Below are 16,224 nucleotides of genomic sequence, written 5' to 3' on the forward strand. Positions count from 1 at the left end.
AAACAACACATGAATGTAGACGAGGAAGAAAGGAGGAAGAATCAGATCCCAAGCAGTGTAGGGAGAGGATCCGACGGGGTAAATTACACCCTCATCCAACAGGTAAAGTCAAATGTTCAAACCAAACATGCAAATGTTCGTTAAAATAGAGTGGTGTTGCTGCGGTTGCTCAGATGGGGACGTGGGTGCAGGGCCCGAGGCTTGAGTGCATCATCTTTGGTAGGACCTCCAATCTTTTGGAATCCCTGCAAAAGATCCACACCGTCGACCTCTCCAGAGCTATCATTGCCCTCATCAAAGAGGTGGAAAGAGAAGAAATCATCCTGACTGGTGTCGCCGAGGCGTCCAATTTCCGGTAGCTTAGACGGAGACTCTGGGAAGATGGCTGACTTTGACCGTGATAGAGGGGGAATACCAACCCGACTGTTCACGCTGACCGAAGTGATGTCGGTAAGAGGGGTATTCCCGTGGTCAATCCGTTGACGCTTGACAGAGCGTTTCTCAGGGGATCCATAGGTGGCCGACGAGACATGCTCGGGACCTGAGTCTGCGAAGACATCGAATGTGGTATGGAAATGATCATGCGGCGTGTAGCTTTCATCGTGGAGATTGAAGGCCGGACTCCAAGGCAGGTCCTCATCCGTCAAGCCCAAGTGCTTGATGGGTGAATTGACCATCTGTTGGATCTTACGACGGTGATTTCGAAGGTTGGTGTTGGGCGAGACGGATGGTGGAGGCTTAGCTGGTTTTTTGAACTTGATGACGGGGGTCAACGGCGGTGGCAGCATGCTCACATAGCCTCCACGCAGCGGCGAAGAACCAACCAGTGTGCTTGGGTCCTTGCGCGTGGCAGGTTGACCTGGGCTAATATCGTGGGAGGAGCTGCGAATCCGTGCAATCTCTTCTTCAGCACGACCGCGCTTGATACGCGGAGGTTCAATGTCCAAATCAGACGTCAGCATATGACCGGCCTTATTCGGCCGCAAGGCGGACGACTCTAGAGAGGAGAAATATCCGCTGTCATTCATCGTAATCGACTTGCGCTTTCGAGGACGAGGAGCTGGTGTCGGACCGGCCTGAGTTGGAGTAGGCGGGGTACCTTGGCGGGCAAAACGAGGGGGCGCAATAGGGGGGAGAGGATCTGATTGCTGGTGGAGGTGATGAGCGTAGGGGCCCAGTGGGATGCGCCGCCGTGTGAACGCCCTCATCCGTGTCGTCTTGCAGAGCAGGGTCAGATGCAGGCAAAGTAGCATCCGATGACAGGTCAACATTCCGCGAAGACTTTGGCGGAGCTGATTGCTGCATGGGTGGCGGAGGAACCATCCAGGTGGTCGTGCTTGCGCCTTGCGACTGAGGAATCAGATCTCTTGGAGGGACTGCAGGGAGAGGAAGACTGGACATGGTTGCACGGCGAACTTGCTTATCCTTGAGGAATTGCAATTCCATACCCGGCTCGATTGCCCAATAGTTACCCTTGCCCGGGTCATCCTTTGGACGCTCTTGCTTAATGAAGGCTTTGTTTAAGCTAAGATTATGGCGAATGCTATTTTGCCAACCCGGATCGCTGTTTTTGTAGTACGAGAAAGTGTCGGAAATCCATTTGTAGATCTGTGCCAAGGTGAGGCGACGATTGGGAGCGCGCAGAATCGACATGCCAATCAATGTCGCATAGCTGTATGGTGGCTTGGTGCCATCGTCTTCGATGGGTGGCATATCATGTGGCTCGGGCAGGTGGTGAAGTGGCGCGTCCTCGCGCTTTTGCTTCTTGAGCGAGCGCTCTTTCAAAGGGGCGGATTCCATGAGGCTGCGCTTCATAGGCAGTCGGGATTCATATGAGGGTTCCGGGAAATCGGCGAAGCTGCCATTGGATGGGTCCTCGGGATGCTGGTTCTCCTTGGACTCGATATTGACACTGGAGAAGGTGGTGAATAGTGCCGACTGGGGCATTGAGGGTTGCGAATAGATAGAAAAAGGTGGTTTCTTGGTAGGGGAGTCGGTGGTGAACATGGGAGGGGCCGGAGCAGAGATGGGAACGAAACCGAGTTTTCGCCCGGGATGTGAGCCCTGGGTGGGCAAACCTTTTGTCGGCGATGGCCTGTGCGGGCCACGGGACAGCGGATGGAATGAGTTTTCAATGGGCTGCAATGGTAGCGGTGAAGGTTGAAGACGGGGCTGCGACTTGACGGATGATGGTGCAGATGGGCCCAGGGCCGGGGAATTGTGCGCGATGGGCGCCGGACGCGTCGATCCCATAGTCTAGATAGACAAGGCAGATGCGGAACGTCACCAGTCACCAGTCGGGACCTTATGACGCGTCGAAAACAATCTCCAAACACGGATCTTCGGTTGGTTCACAGAGGCAGAGGCCGGGGACAGCGGAGCCGACGGGGTCAGCGCCGGGTGATGAGACTGGTTGCAGAGACTTTCGGGTTGAACCAATGAGAAGCCCAAGGAAGAGTGTGATCAGCCAGCCTCAGGCCGTCATGCAGGCCCGACTAGTCGAGATCGCAAACGTTGGGCCACCAGGCGCTAAGACGGCTCAGACACGTCCAATTGAGCCGGACGAATCAAGGCGAATTTTTGGGTGGAAATATTCCAAGAGCACCTTAACACTGTTGGGCTGCTGCGTGGAGATAGGGAAGTAGAGAAAACAGTAGGACACAAGTTACAGAGAAGATGATGCAGAGAATATCCAAGTTGATCTAACAAGCAGTTGATCGAAGGGGTTTGTGCAGATGTAGAGGGACTTGATGATCGAAGGGAGAGAGAGAGTGGGAACGGCAAAAACGAGAATGCAGGATCTGGCAGTCACGTCCCTTTTGTCTCCCCTCGTTATCACCTTTTCAGCCTTTAAGAGTTTCAGTGCTAAGAAGACCCTCGAGGTGGGGAGAGGAGAAGGATGATTAGATGAAGAGTTGGGGGAGTTGTACCGCCTATCGAGAATACCGTATTGGTAAGGTCAACCCGTCGACGCGTCGCGCGTTTTCTCATACTTGACGGCGTAATGTACGACGTACCAGCGTGACCATACACTGGTTCCAGGCTGGTACGCTGGATACAGGGATTTGGCCCTTGCTCGCATTCTGATCGACGATCGACGTAATTGCTTCCTGCACGCTAAAATGATCCACTGGGACTTCAATGATTCTACTCCGTGCTTGTCTAGTGAGTTCGCTAGTTCGAAGGTAAGTTGTACATTTGAATCACCATAGAGAGTTAGACCTTGAAATCACCCCAATATACCCATATCATTTACATAGATCCCCTCATATTCATGTTCCAAAATCAAGACTTCTGGAATGTCAGATGTAACATCTGAGACGGTGGTCGAGTCGGATTATCCCTTGCTAGCCATTCGTACAGAACTCCACCCCGTGCGCCATTGGTTCAAGTCCAATATGGCTCGAGGAGACTTGATTATTGATGCATGAAAGAAGGCAACTTTAAAAATATTCTATCGGGATTCAGGAACAGGTGAACTGCCCTTGCAGACATCAAACGGATTTTATGTACAACACAATTGAGATCCATCCCTCGATGAATCACCTCTATGAGAATAAACGCCAAGCCCATGCCAATGAAATCAAAATCCAAGAAGATGCTCACGTCCCGTTCCTTTCTCTCTTCCTCCCATAAAGGGGAGCTAAAGCAAACAGTGGGGATGCACGACAACTTTTCTCTAAAACCACGCAATAAGGAAAAACCGGCCCACGGGGATATCTTAAATGACAACGCACTCTTGTGACGTAAAAAGGTCTATTCCAGGAAGGTGAACATGCTGGTGTGGATGATGTTGAGGGCACGGTCGGCATCGCGTTCCTCGATGACGCACGAGATGTTGATTTCACTTGCACCTGCAGGGGGGGGAAGATGTCAGTTTCAAGGGTCACCCAATGTGAGGGGCATCAATCATTGACTCACCTTGCGAGATCATTTCGATATTCACATTATTCTCGCCCAGTGTAGTGAACATTCGTCCGGCCACCCCGATCATATTCTTCATCTGCTTGCCGACCAAGCTGAGAATGGCCATCTCAGGGATGATGTCCACCATGCCATATTTGCTCAGATCATTGAGAGCCCCCTTCAGGTCATCGTCAATGACCTGGTAATCATCCCGTCCATTGCCATTTAACAGGGGCATCTCCGAATGGAGCGCCATGGACACGTGAACCTCGCTGGTAGAGATCAGGTCAATTGACAGGCGCCACTTGTCCAACACGGAGAAGATACCCGCAAAGAAACCATGCGACAGAGATCGCTTGTTTGAGTGGACATTAATCACCAGGATCTTGTGCTTGATGGTCACCGCAGTCGGCCGCTTCGGTGTCTGCACTAAACTGGGGCTCCGGGTCCGGAATAAGCGCGGGTCATGGCCCGGAGTATGTCTATCGAGCTCCGCCGCAGTGTCTGGATAAATGACGGTGCCACGGTTCTTAGGGTTCATCACATTCTTGATGCGAATGGGGATCTTGGCCCGGATGACTTGCTCCATGGTGAAGGGGTGGATAACCTCGGACCCATAGAAAGTCAACTCTGCTGCTTCAGCGGGGGTAATGGCTGGCAGCAGCCGGGCTGTAGGCACTTTGCGTGGGTCCGCTGTGAAAATGCCGTCCACTTCCTTCCAGACCTGGAGCTCCTTGGCATGAGTTCCAACTGCCACAAGGGCAGCACACAAATCCGTATAACCACGGCCCACCTGATCCAGCAGGCCTCCGGGAATGGTACCAAAGTACCCAGTCAGCACGGGGACTCGGTGTCCACATGCCTCGATCTTTTTGCCCAGGTTGGTGGCTAGGCTGTTATAAAAGGTTTGGTCCAGACCATGGTTGCCAATGGGAAAATCAATCACATCGGACAGATCCACATACTGTGAGTCAACCCCACGGTCCTGCAGAAGTGCGGCCATCAAACGACAGCTGAGTTTCTCGCCGGTGCTCATGACCTTGTCCACGCAGCGAGCGCTAATCTCGCCCAGCGTTTGTGCTGCCTCGAGAACCTTGAGGACCCGCTCACATTCTCCGTTAAGATCTGCTATGACTTGTTCTTTGAGGTCCACCGATTTCAACTGTTCCTGGGCCACTTGCACGTGCTCCAAGCGAACCGCCTCGACGAATGATTCATATTGCCGGGACTGGGAGTTCTCGGCGTCTCGTGCGGCCCGTAGTAATCTAGTCAAGAGAAGAAAATGAATGGTCAGCCCTTTGGCTCTTGTGTGAACAACTGGAGAGAACCTTGGTCCTTCCCGCTATTAGGCCATTCAATGGTCAAGGCGAGCATGACTCACCGGTTAGTAGTGCCTTCGGCTTTGGTCGAACTGCTTCTGGCTGAGCAGACCACAGCAACCCGGTTTTCTGCGAGACTAGGTCTATGACTCTTGTTAGTTCTGTATTTTTTGTGGCGGCATGTGTACCGAAAGACCGGAGGAGCATACAGAACGACTTGCTCGATGATGTTGAGCGCAAATTTGCCGACACTGGTACCACCGAACTTCTGCACGACCCAGTTACTATGCAAAGCCTGAGGAGGCGGGAGATCTGAATTAAGGGAAGCCATAGCCAAATCAACCCAAGGATAGCGAGGTCAACATAGAAAGGATGGAGGGGAAAGTGGGAAAGCGAAAGCGGAGGGAAGTGGGCCGTATGCGGCATTAACTTTTTTTTTTCCGTTTTCTGCACCGAACCTAATGACTCAATGCCTCAATTGAGTTCCTTCCGCCTGCCTTTTTGGATCACAACGATGTCGGAGATGCATTGGCCAATCACAGTATTTCTTTATACAAATCACGCCATCAAGGGCCGATGACGTAGTTTTCTTTGGTTTGTTTGTACTACTGCAGCACTGGACAAATATTTTGATCTTTAACTATACATATAATCCAGGAGCTTTCATCCTATTCATATGTTAGGAGTAATTGCAGAATTCTAGGATTGGAGGATTGAAAAACTCGAGGACTTGATGCATTGATGACTCAGGTACTCCTTGTGCTTACCTAATCTGGTAAACGCTCAACCCGAGCCCCACCTGATCAGGCTCACATACTCCGTAAAACGTACCGTATGTGCGGAATACACGCTTGATGAACAATTCTACGTCTTTTATAATAGAGAATCGCATATCATACAATTGTACAAGATTTGGCTTGTAAATGTTTATTCAATTGTGATTGATGTCAAGGTTTCAATATCGAATGACTACACAAGGCTACCTCAGGGCATACTATCCTCGTCCCTCTGATGATTGAATCATCGGGTGTTCATCCTAGGTGTTAGATGGAGCCTCTATAGTGTATAGTACACAACCCTGGGATATACTCATGCAGCATCCATGGTTCATGGTTGTCGACTTTGTCCTCCGTTTCTATTGAAAGAAAAGTGGGTCAATACCTAAGCCACCTCAGCCACAGTTGTCAAGCACCATGAATCTGGAGGAAATCTACAGATGTACTCCGTGTGAATGCAGACAATCCTGAAACACGACATTCTGATCTGAGACCACATCTTACCGTTTGTTGCTCTCTTTTGTTGGGATCAAAAGACAGAGCTCTCCTCAAAAAGCAGACATCTTCATCATCTGCTCAATCTGCATCGACTGATTAGAGAACCATGGACGTTTCTCACTCGTCTTGTCCTTTCTGTCCCTTCTCTGATCCAGACCCCAGTTTTGTGGCAGAGCATATTGAATATTGCCATCCAGAGAATGGGGCCCACGAGTCGGTCCCGCATCATCTCCCCAGATCAAGTCCACCGCCCCAGTCGGACTCTGAAGGATCAACGGACAAGTATGTGGATTGCCCACATGGCTGTGGGGAAATAGTTACTACTGCAGAGCTATCCACTCATCTAGATCTTCATGTTGCAGAGGGTATTGCCTTGGATGAAAGTGGATCAGCCGAGTCACCTTTGGATGCAGGATCGGTCGTGAGCGATCATGAACTCTCTGACCCGGAAGACTCCTTCGACGGTGCAACCGCAAGGAAAGGTGAGAAACGAGGCTTGGGTCGGGACTTTGCAAACACCAAGAGCTCTAAGCCAGGTCGTACGCGGAGTCCTCCTCGGACGGTGGGCCCAGACGGTGCAAAACGATTGGGGGTATGCTCTCATCTCTCGGAAATGAACACGTTCTTTTCCAAATAAAAGCAAGAGCTAATTTTAGTTGTTAGCGCGCAGAGCTGGGTCCTCATGCCCATGAAAAAAAGATGCCCTCATGGTTGAAGAAAATGCTGGAGAAGGGTGGTAGCAGCTCGAAGCAGACTCAGATCACAGCTGACGGCAAGCTCACTCGGCGTACAACCGTGGATAATGAGACGGACCATCTGATCCCAGTAATTTCCCAATTGTGTGAGCAGGACAGCTCCGTTCAGCGGGCTTTTTTGTGTTCTCCCAAGGTCCGCCATGTCTGCAAAATGTCTCGTGAGGGCGGCTTCTGCGGGTATCGAAACATCCAAATGCTGGTTTCATATCTCAAAAAATCCCAAAGTCCAGGTCATGAGCATTTTGCGAATGGTGTACCATCGATCCTTGAGCTACAGGACAAAATCGAGCTTGCCTGGGACATGGGATTCAATAGTACGGGCAGAACCGAGACGGGAGGCATTCGAGGCACCCGGAAATTCATCGGGACACCAGAGGTGATGTTATCGGGGAAGCAATGAGAGCCTGGTAGGCATGCTAACAGTACCATCAGGCACAAGCATTGTTCATGAGTCTTGGAATCCCGTAGGTTTAGGCCGGACATGTTTGAGTCCATGTGGAACATTACTGACAGGTTCATTTCAAGATGTGATGCCAGCAGCCTGAGCGAGAGTGGCAACCTGCGGGCCTATGATTCTCTCTACATGGATGTAGCTACCTACTTCCGGTCAGGGTGCTCTCTGGAGGATGAGAAGAGAGTTTACAAGACGGATTTGCCGCCCATCTATTTTCAACATCAAGGTAAGCTCATCATCTATCTAATATTCTCGATAACTGACCTTCACAGGACATTCTATGACAATCATTGGATTTGAAATCCGGGATAATGGCAGTGCCAATTTACTGGTATTTGACCCTATGTTCAAGACCTCACCTGCCATGCATCGTCTCATTGGAACGTCTGCTCAATCCAACAATCCTGGTCGGTTGCTCAAAGCGTATCGAAGAGGGACATCTTACCTTCAGAAATATAAGATGTTTGAACTTCTTAAGTAAGTTTTGCATTCCACTCGGCAGGTGTGACTCTCATTCATTTAACACATAATAGGCTGTGCCCGGTTGACATGGCTACAAATCCCAATCAATGAACCAATAAATGTTCTTGGCAATCTGGCAACAGGAATACCAGATGACCTTTTAATGAGAGAATGTTATCATTTCAGGCCAATAGACAGTAGTATAGTAGTAGATCTACGATAAGATAAGCGGGGTCACGGGAATCTGAATTATTTCCATCGCAAATCATCTTCACTTGCCTTCCCCTCCATTACTTACCCCGTTAATCAATCTTGTCGCAAAGGATGAGAACCTCTCCGAATGTGATTGTCACCGGCACCCCTGGGGTGGGCAAGACCGTGCACTGCGAGCAGCTGGCGCAGGAGATCGGCTTGAAGCACTTGTCCGTGAACCAGGTTGCCAAGGACCGCAACTGCTACGAAACATACGATGAAGAGCGGAAGAGCTGGGTCGTTGATGAAGACAAGGTATGTTTGCATTGCCCTGTTGAAGATTCATCAAATGTCCCTCAATTCTTTTCTTTTTTTCTCTACTGCTTTTCTCTCTGTTCGCGGGGTTTTGCAATGTGGGGCTGAACCGATTGGAATTGATGAGCGGGATTTAATGGAAGACATGCTCATATGAACTTCTAATATCTAGTTACTGGATGCGATCGAAGATGAAGTCCTACAGGGCGGGTACCTGATTGACTGGCACGCCTGTGATCTCTTTCCCAAGTCGTGGATCGATCTCGTCGTGGTCCTCCGCTGCCCCTCAACCGCCGTTCACTACGACCGTCTTGCTTCCCGGTACGCTTCACCTTAAGAGTTGCATGAATTATACATCCTAATGGTTTTCTTTGTCTAGGGGGTACCACGAAGACAAACTCCAAGAGAACCTGGATGCGGAGATCTTTGGCGTCCTTCTCGAGGAGGCCCGCGAGGCCTTCGACGAGGAGATTGTGGTGGAACTGAATAGCGAAGAGGACGGTGATGTCGACAGCAACTGCGCTAGAGTGACGCAGTGGGTCAATAACTGGAAGAAACAACATGGTGAAACCGATTGATTTGAAATGGCGCATCAAGAGTGGGAAATAATGTTTTGTCTTGTTCTCATCTACTGTCTTCCCTGCTAGATCATCTACATATACCCCGAGGTCCTTTTTGTTCACTGTTGGCCCTCTGCCAACCACTGTTGAAGCTTCATCAATGCCTTATACCGGTGGGAGATCACGTTCTGGTCAAGGCATGTTAGAATCCAGCTGGTCATTGTCGCCAATTGAAACCAAAAAGGGCATAGAGGTGCAGAGTGCAAAGGTTTGAGATTCACAGCCTTGCAATGTCTTACCTTGGCCTCTTTATCCATCTCAGCGTATGTCTTGCCTTCGTACTCGAAGATGGGATCCCAGCCTGCAACCCAATTAGTCTACTTCGAGCAATTATCAGTGGTAATTAAACTCACCAAAGTTGGTCGGGCCTCGAGGCCGCACAATAGTTCCCTATTATTGTAAGAATGCTATTCGTGATAAGATATCATGTACTCACCCGAGTCCGTCCTTGGAAAATGAGAGGTTCGGTTCCGGGGGCTCGGCAAAAGGCAAAGGTGCACACGGCCTCAGCAGTGCGATCCTCAAACCCATCAAGCATCTTGTTCAGTCCTTCATTACCCACCGATTCCAGGAAGGATTTGCTAACAGGATTAGCATTGCGCGTGTCCTTCGATTGGGGTATCTCACATGTATGGTCCCGGTAGGCCCTTGAGGGCGTGGAACTCCAATGCCGTATCTTCGGTCAAGGCTGGACCATTGATCTAGATGATTCGGATTAGTTGCGAATCGTCGACTCAAGAGTCCCAACATACTGCTTCCGAGGCACGACGAGCCTTCTCCTTGGCAATCTCCTCGATGGTCCCTTGGATCTCGGGGACGTCTACGGCTTGGCTGTCGACTTCGATGACATTTCCGAGGATGGCCCGCACTTCGGAAAGCTTGTTCTTGTTGCCAGTGATGAAGTTCAGCTTGGTTAAGGTCATGATGGGCGATTGGTGTAGAAGAGTGGGATGCTAGGGAAATGACTCCACCGGGGTTGGCAAAGACACCGCTTCCGTGGTGGAGTTACTGCTTAGCTGTTGATCTATCATATACTCAATTCCCCTCTCATGTGGCATATGGTCATTTATCAACTCAACTTTAACGTACAAACCATTCTTCTTTAGGCCCCACCACTAAAGGAGTTTAGTAGAGAAGCCGTTCAACGTTCCCTTGATTTCTATGATGGATTGTATCACTTCATTTGTATTCGTTCTTGAATTGTCTGGGGCCAAACCCACTCCCGCGGGTTCATCTATACCATGCTACTATGTCATACAAAGAAGTACTGATTCCGAGGATGGAATTGAATGCAAAATCATATCACTGTATCAAACCTGGCACCATCCCAGGTATAAGTTCATGGTGAGATGTCGTAATCCGTAGCTGACAGAAAATCCACAAGGAGATGAAGAAACACGTCTAATATACAGAACTACTCCTCCAGCACTCCGTTGTCTCCGTCGAGTCTCTCCTGTTGCGCGACCGCCTGCGCCGACACAATCTCAGCCAACCGCTTCAATCGCGGCGTTTGGAGCCCTGCATGAAGGTTAGAATATGCACGGGGGAATGGGAATAGAATGGCACATACAGGATGGAGTATAAGTCTCCAGGGCCGTGATGACTCGTGGCTCGGCAATTTCGTAAGGCCCACTGTCTTCCATATCAACTGGCGTCAGTAAGAGCACGTCGCTCTTCTCGGTGACACGGGAGGCGACGGCCTTCATGATCTCGCCATTGATAGGCTGCTCGTAGTCAGCAACGAGGTACTGGTTGAGAAGCTTCTGAATTTGATTCGGAGATAACCTAGAACGGTTGGGTTAGCACTTTGGTCTTTGGCCAATAAGACCGAACATATGGTGGATCTGTCTTACATCCAGCAGATGTCTTGGATGATCTCAATATCATTCAAAGTTGCCTTCTTAAGCTGGAGAAGCTTGGTCGCTTGCTATAGTCGTCAAATTAGCTAACTTGCTTTCCACACAATCAATCCCAGGGACATACCATCAAGTGTTCCAGCTGCAGGGTTCCCTCTGGCATATCATGGCTCTTGCACCATTCCTCAATACGGGTAATGTTGTAGTTGATCTGCAGCCCTCTCTTCCACGACAGGAAATTGCGCCGCATGAGAAGGTCGTTGAATGCAGTCACTCCAACAAGGCGCAAAAGCTCCGTCACGGTCTGCAAGATAATGGTGTCTTCCAGATAAAATGCCTTCATGGCCTTATAGGCACCATTGAGAAGACTCAAGAGATTGTCCATGCTGTAAGCGGGGTTGTTATTTGAAGGCAGCAACTTGCCGAGGAACCGATTGGTTTCACTGGTAACGAAGCCTGGCAGAGACTGAGATTCAATGATGGCCGGGACAATCATCTTGTACAGCCTCTTCTTCAACACCTTCATCCAGGTGTGGTAAATGTTGAATTCCAAACTCTCCAGGTCATGCTTCACAATCTCCAACAAACGATCATATTCGTAATTGTCACTCTTCTGTGCTTCATACCAGTCCTCGGCCAGGAAAACAAACGACAGCATTTCATGCACGTTTGACAGCCAGAAGGCACCGGGGTTGATTGCATCATCGCCATCGTGCTGCATGACTTCTTGCTGAATGGACTGCATAACATTGGCCAAGAAACGTTCGGATTCCTTGACAAAGCCGTTGTTCCACATCTCCGAGGTGACAAGATTGATCAGGTAGGCAGGGAACAGGACTTCTTTTTCGGTGGGTGGTGGAGTTGAGCTAGGAAGAGGAATCTTCAGGTTGCGAATCAATCCCATGGCGACTTCGTCGTTCAAATCTTCCTCTTCGGAAAGGAGCTGCTCAAGCTCAGCCTCCACCGAATCCAGTCCTGGTGAGGTTGCGACGTTCGAGCGAGCAGCGCCAAGACCGGGGATTGCCATAGAGACGGGCCGCGGGTTGTAGGCACCGCTGAAGCGATCAGTTCCGACCTTCTCTGCACCAGCACTGCGTCGCTGGGGCTTAGGCTTCTTGGAAGAGACGAGATTGATCAAACCGGTGGCGGGAGTAGGGGCAGTGGCGCCATTAGGCACCTCGCCATTGACACCATTGACAGGAGCAGTTCGCTTGGCGACTTCCAATTGCTCCTCAAGCTCTGAAACACGTTGGCGTAGAGCTGATTTCTCCTTCTCGTGGTCACCATTGAGCAGTTTGAGACGATCCAACTCTTCGTTGGTTACGCGAAGGGCTTCGCGCGATACTCTCTCCTCTTCTTGGAGACGCTTGATGGTAGCTTGGGCTTCCGAGTGGCTCTGCTGGAGTTTGTTCATTTCTTCTTCCACGGCTTCCAGGCGGGCCGCGGTGATACCTGCCTGGTTGGCCTCCGCCTGGAGCTCCTTTGCACGAGCCTCCAAAGTGTTGTGTCTGCTTCTCCACGATTTCAACTGGGTCTCATAGTTCTCTAGCTGGGAGACTAGAGACTTGTTTTCACGCTTCAGAGACTCTAGGTATTGGGTCAACTCAACCACCTTGTTCTCCAGCTTGTAAGAAATCTGTTTGAGATCCCTAGATTCCTCACGCAAAGACTTGTAGACCTTTCGAGCCTGTTTGCCTCGCCAAAGGTTTTGAATAATGACCACCTTATGGCGATATTGTCGCCAACCTCGCAATTGACGCCAAGAACGGAAGGCTCGTTGGATGACTTTGGCAGCGTTTCCATGAATAGAGTCCATGATGTTGCGTCGGCAGAGGAAACCCTTGGTGACAGACTGGAACAAGACAAAATTGCTCCGAATCTCGTTGTAGTGTTTCCTCTCCTTCTGGCCGCGCCAAACCCGCTGAATTGTAGTTGCTGCCTTGGTCCGGCGGATCTCCTGTGCCCGTTGCCGTGCTAGGAAACCCCGAATAAAGGCTTGAGTGGTGAGAATGGACTCGCGGGCTTCGAGATAACGACGACGGTAGTACTTGCATCGCAAGTTCTTCTGGATCATAATCGCACATTCATTCAATCGGGAAGTGCGCAAATTCTCAAGGAACGCAAGCATACCCGCCCGGAAGAAGATCTTAGTCAATCCCAGCTGGTACTTGTCCTGCTTCGCATCGCCTAGGGCCTTTCGCAAAATGGCATGACACATATCTCGGATTTCAGATGTCCACTGGGAGGAGTGGCAAAGCATGTAATAGCGTATAGCAAACTCCTCGTAGGTCCAACGAGTCGGATATCCAGCCGTACTGATTCTAACGGTTTCCAGCACACCACAGGCCCTCAGCTGACTTAGGACCATAGGACCCTCGAATTTCCAGGCTTCCTTGGCTTCGTTTGGTTTGATGCAGCGAATGTAATGCACATCCGTGGAATTGATAGTGTTCATAAGCTCGATCAGAGACGATTTGAAGATCCCTCCAAGCGTTGGTTTGCGATTCACAGCCACGCCGATCCGACGCCCTGGAGCCGCTGCAACCGGCTTAGATGTGAGGGCTGCCGAGTCTTTCTCACGGACCGTGGCAGCTGTATCCAAGATCTCTTTAATGAAATCATTGGAAGAATTGCGTAGCACCTCCAAATGCTCATCGGGGACGGTATCACGGTTCTTTTCGATAAATCCGTCAGATTCGTAGGTTACGTCGATAGCATAGTGACAAACGGTGAAAGCGGACTTTCCAAAGCGAGGCTTTTTGTAGAACTTCTGTTTATCAGCAGCAAAGTTATGGTGGAGTTTTGTGACAAACTGTTCATCCGATCCCATGGGAAGCCGAGACTCCTCGTCAAGCAGAGATAAGATTCCAAGTTTGGCCTCGATCAGATCGATACAAGGCTGGTTATCAGAGAAATCAATAAAAGTCCAGTCGATCTCTTCTCGGACATATTCCTCTTGCTCAAGCTTGAACACGTGCTGATTGAACTCTTGCTGCAGTTTCTCGTTCGCGTAGTTAATACAGAACTGTTCGAATGAGTTCTTTGCGAAGTGTTCGAAACCGTAGATATCCAGCACACCAATAAAAGTCTGCACTCGTTCAATAACTTCGTCGGTTGCTAGGCCCCTATTGATCTTATCCACAAGCCAATCAAAGAGGCTGGAATATATGAACTTGGCCACCGAGTCCCGAACCACGAGAGCTTGTTGCTGGGTTAGGTTAGAGGTGATCTTCTCTCCTCTCGTGATCAACTGCTTTTTGACAATCCATTTCGCGAATTCGTTCACATCGATTCCTAACATCTCACAGGCGCGCACGAGGGATGGTTCGGAGGCAGACAGAGAAGAATCAGTTCGAGTCGCAGTGATCTTCACATTACCGAGGTGCAGCAGAGCTGCCAGGATACGGAAAATTTCCGTTTGGAACTGTGTCGACACGCCGATTGTAGCCAATGACTTTCTGGTCGCGTCGAATTCGGCTTTGTCATCGACGCCATCGATAATCGGTGTTCCACCCTGGTTGAGATATTCGAACTCTTCCACGGGCAAGATGCCCAGCTCCTGTCTTTCCTCATCAGTGGCACCAGCCACAAGCTGATAGAAGATGTGGTAGTTGCGCTCCTTTAAGGGTTGGAACACAAGCCTCGATCTCTCCAGCAAGTACGTACGGATCTTGGCACCGATAATGTTCGTTCGGTCATCGAACATAATTTCGATGTATTTACCGAACCGGGAAGAGTTATCGTTACGTGTGGTTTTGGCGTTACCGAATGCCTCCATGACTGGGTTGGTCGCCAGGATTTGCTCCTCCGTCTCACTGATTGCATCGGCTCGGCTTGTGGTGTACTTTCCAGGCTGGTCTGAAGACTCGCGGGTCGCAAAGTACCGCATGATATATTTGGCACTCACCGTCTTACCAGCACCTGATTCACCGGAGACCACGATCGTCTGGTTCTTCCCGTCGCGAAGCATGTCACTAAAGCCGAGGGTACAAAGTTAGAGGACAATCCAAGGAATCCAAAAGGTGCACCAAATCTTACGCAAAAGCCTCCTCTGCAATGGCGAATAAGTGGGGTGCCTGTGAGGCGCGCTGTTTCCCGGCGTACACCTGGACCATCTGCGGGACGTAGAGAGAGTCCACTCGCGCAAAAGGATTGGTAGCGATCAGAACAATTCCACTGTAGGTATATATCTCTTTCTGCGCGTAACGGAGCTTTATAGCCTGCAGGACTTCAAGGCCGTCAGTCGAGGGAACAAGATCTTCATATTCTAGCATGACCAACCAGCAGGCTCATTCAAGTGAGACAGATTGGTCAAGTCTTCACTCGCTTCCAGCATAGCCGGATTCATCAGCGGCGGCAGATTCGGGTTGTTGTCGACCTGCAATTCGGACTGCGTGGTCTCGACGGTTTTGGTCTATCACTCCTCGTCAGCTTTCCATCTTGTGCACACCCACCAAGAGCTTTCTTTTTGTGACTCCAACACCCACCTCTCCATTCTCTAACTCAAACACCAGCTGGACTTTCTCTCCATCCACCAGCTTTTCCTTGACCTCGGACGCAACCCATCCCTCTGTCGGATCGGGCTGCCAGGCCCTTGTCCCAACTTCGTAAATGTGCGCCATGGTGTTTCGCTAACGTTCCAGAAATACAATTGAGTCGTAAAGGCGAAGGATATCGAAGAAAATGTGAAGCGCCTAAAGATAGCTAGGTCTCGGAGGAACCGGGCATCCAAAGGGGGAAAAAAGTAAGGGTAGATCAATCACAAACAGTCCAAAGACAAGGGGTCTCACGGTGACCCCTCATGGACTCATGATCCGAAAGAAATAAAGAAAGGAAAGAGGTAAAATTTGAGGGGATGGAAAGGGAGAAGTTGTTTAGTGACACCTGTTTTAGCGAGAGAGAACCCCTGAAGGAGCGCGAGCTTCGGGACTAAGTTGGGGGTTGCCGCGCCACAGCCCCCACACTGTCACCGCCATCTTTCGGGTCACATTTGTCAACATCTATCATACACCTTAAATGCATCTATGTCAATAATAAGGATGATGTGTATGATGTCTGGACAAAATCAAGA

The 16,224-nt window shown here is 50.1% G+C and overlaps 7 protein-coding genes across 7 annotated transcripts; 3 read left to right on the forward strand and 4 right to left on the reverse strand.

Annotated features, from left to right (window-relative positions):
- Nucleotides 1-140: 140 nt before the first annotated feature.
- Nucleotides 141-2,253, reverse strand: N7503_008154 (forkhead box transcription factor; the record flags this gene model as incomplete). Its single annotated transcript, XM_057067701.1, has 2 exons — nt 141-1,148; nt 1,201-2,253. The coding sequence occupies 2 exons, from the start codon at nt 2,251-2,253 to the stop codon at nt 141-143; spliced, it is 2,061 nt and encodes a 686-aa protein (XP_056918556.1).
- An 869-nt stretch (nt 2,254-3,122) lies between these two features.
- On the forward strand, nt 3,123-3,431 carry N7503_008155 (uncharacterized protein; the record flags this gene model as incomplete). Its single annotated transcript, XM_057067702.1, has 2 exons — nt 3,123-3,185; nt 3,261-3,431. 2 exons carry the CDS (start codon nt 3,123-3,125, stop codon nt 3,429-3,431), a joined length of 234 nt encoding a protein of 77 aa, XP_056918557.1.
- Nucleotides 3,432-3,614: 183 nt separating this feature from the next.
- Nucleotides 3,615-5,659, reverse strand: N7503_008156 (aspartate kinase). Its single transcript, XM_057067703.1, has 4 exons — nt 5,435-5,659; nt 5,288-5,368; nt 3,922-5,171; nt 3,615-3,854 (listed from the first exon to the last, which is right to left on the reverse strand). Exons 1-4 carry the CDS (start codon nt 5,554-5,556, stop codon nt 3,757-3,759), a joined length of 1,551 nt encoding a protein of 516 aa, XP_056918558.1. The 5' UTR covers nt 5,557-5,659; the 3' UTR covers nt 3,615-3,756.
- A 1,040-nt stretch (nt 5,660-6,699) lies between these two features.
- N7503_008157 (C78 family peptidase) lies at nt 6,700-8,281 on the forward strand (the record flags this gene model as incomplete). Its single annotated transcript, XM_057067704.1, has 7 exons — nt 6,700-6,781; nt 6,847-7,091; nt 7,163-7,630; nt 7,687-7,718; nt 7,780-7,934; nt 7,981-8,185; nt 8,242-8,281. 7 exons carry the CDS (start codon nt 6,700-6,702, stop codon nt 8,279-8,281), a joined length of 1,227 nt encoding a protein of 408 aa, XP_056918559.1.
- A 213-nt stretch (nt 8,282-8,494) lies between these two features.
- On the forward strand, nt 8,495-9,255 carry N7503_008158 (nucleoside triphosphates FAP7; the record flags this gene model as incomplete). The annotated part of the gene is made up of 3 exons (XM_057067705.1): nt 8,495-8,677; nt 8,850-8,998; nt 9,057-9,255. The coding sequence occupies 3 exons, from the start codon at nt 8,495-8,497 to the stop codon at nt 9,253-9,255; spliced, it is 531 nt and encodes a 176-aa protein (XP_056918560.1).
- A 94-nt stretch (nt 9,256-9,349) lies between these two features.
- Nucleotides 9,350-10,235, reverse strand: N7503_008159 (non-canonical purine NTP pyrophosphatase). The gene is made up of 6 exons (XM_057067706.1): nt 10,050-10,235; nt 9,925-9,998; nt 9,734-9,878; nt 9,651-9,687; nt 9,537-9,598; nt 9,350-9,425 (listed from the first exon to the last, which is right to left on the reverse strand). The coding sequence occupies exons 1-6, from the start codon at nt 10,218-10,220 to the stop codon at nt 9,357-9,359; spliced, it is 558 nt and encodes a 185-aa protein (XP_056918561.1). The 5' UTR covers nt 10,221-10,235; the 3' UTR covers nt 9,350-9,356.
- Nucleotides 10,236-10,711: 476 nt separating this feature from the next.
- Nucleotides 10,712-15,775, reverse strand: N7503_008160 (type V myosin; the record flags this gene model as incomplete). The annotated part of the gene is made up of 7 exons (XM_057067707.1): nt 10,712-10,815; nt 10,868-11,082; nt 11,151-11,224; nt 11,281-15,127; nt 15,192-15,381; nt 15,435-15,567; nt 15,641-15,775. 7 exons carry the CDS (start codon nt 15,773-15,775, stop codon nt 10,712-10,714), a joined length of 4,698 nt encoding a protein of 1,565 aa, XP_056918562.1.
- Nucleotides 15,776-16,224: the final 449 nt, after the last annotated feature.

This window comes from Penicillium pulvis (genome assembly GCF_028828015.1).
Source record: "Penicillium pulvis strain IBT 33274 chromosome Unknown contig_7_segment1_segment0, whole genome shotgun sequence".
Classification (NCBI taxonomy): Eukaryota; Fungi; Ascomycota; class Eurotiomycetes; order Eurotiales; family Aspergillaceae; genus Penicillium; species Penicillium pulvis.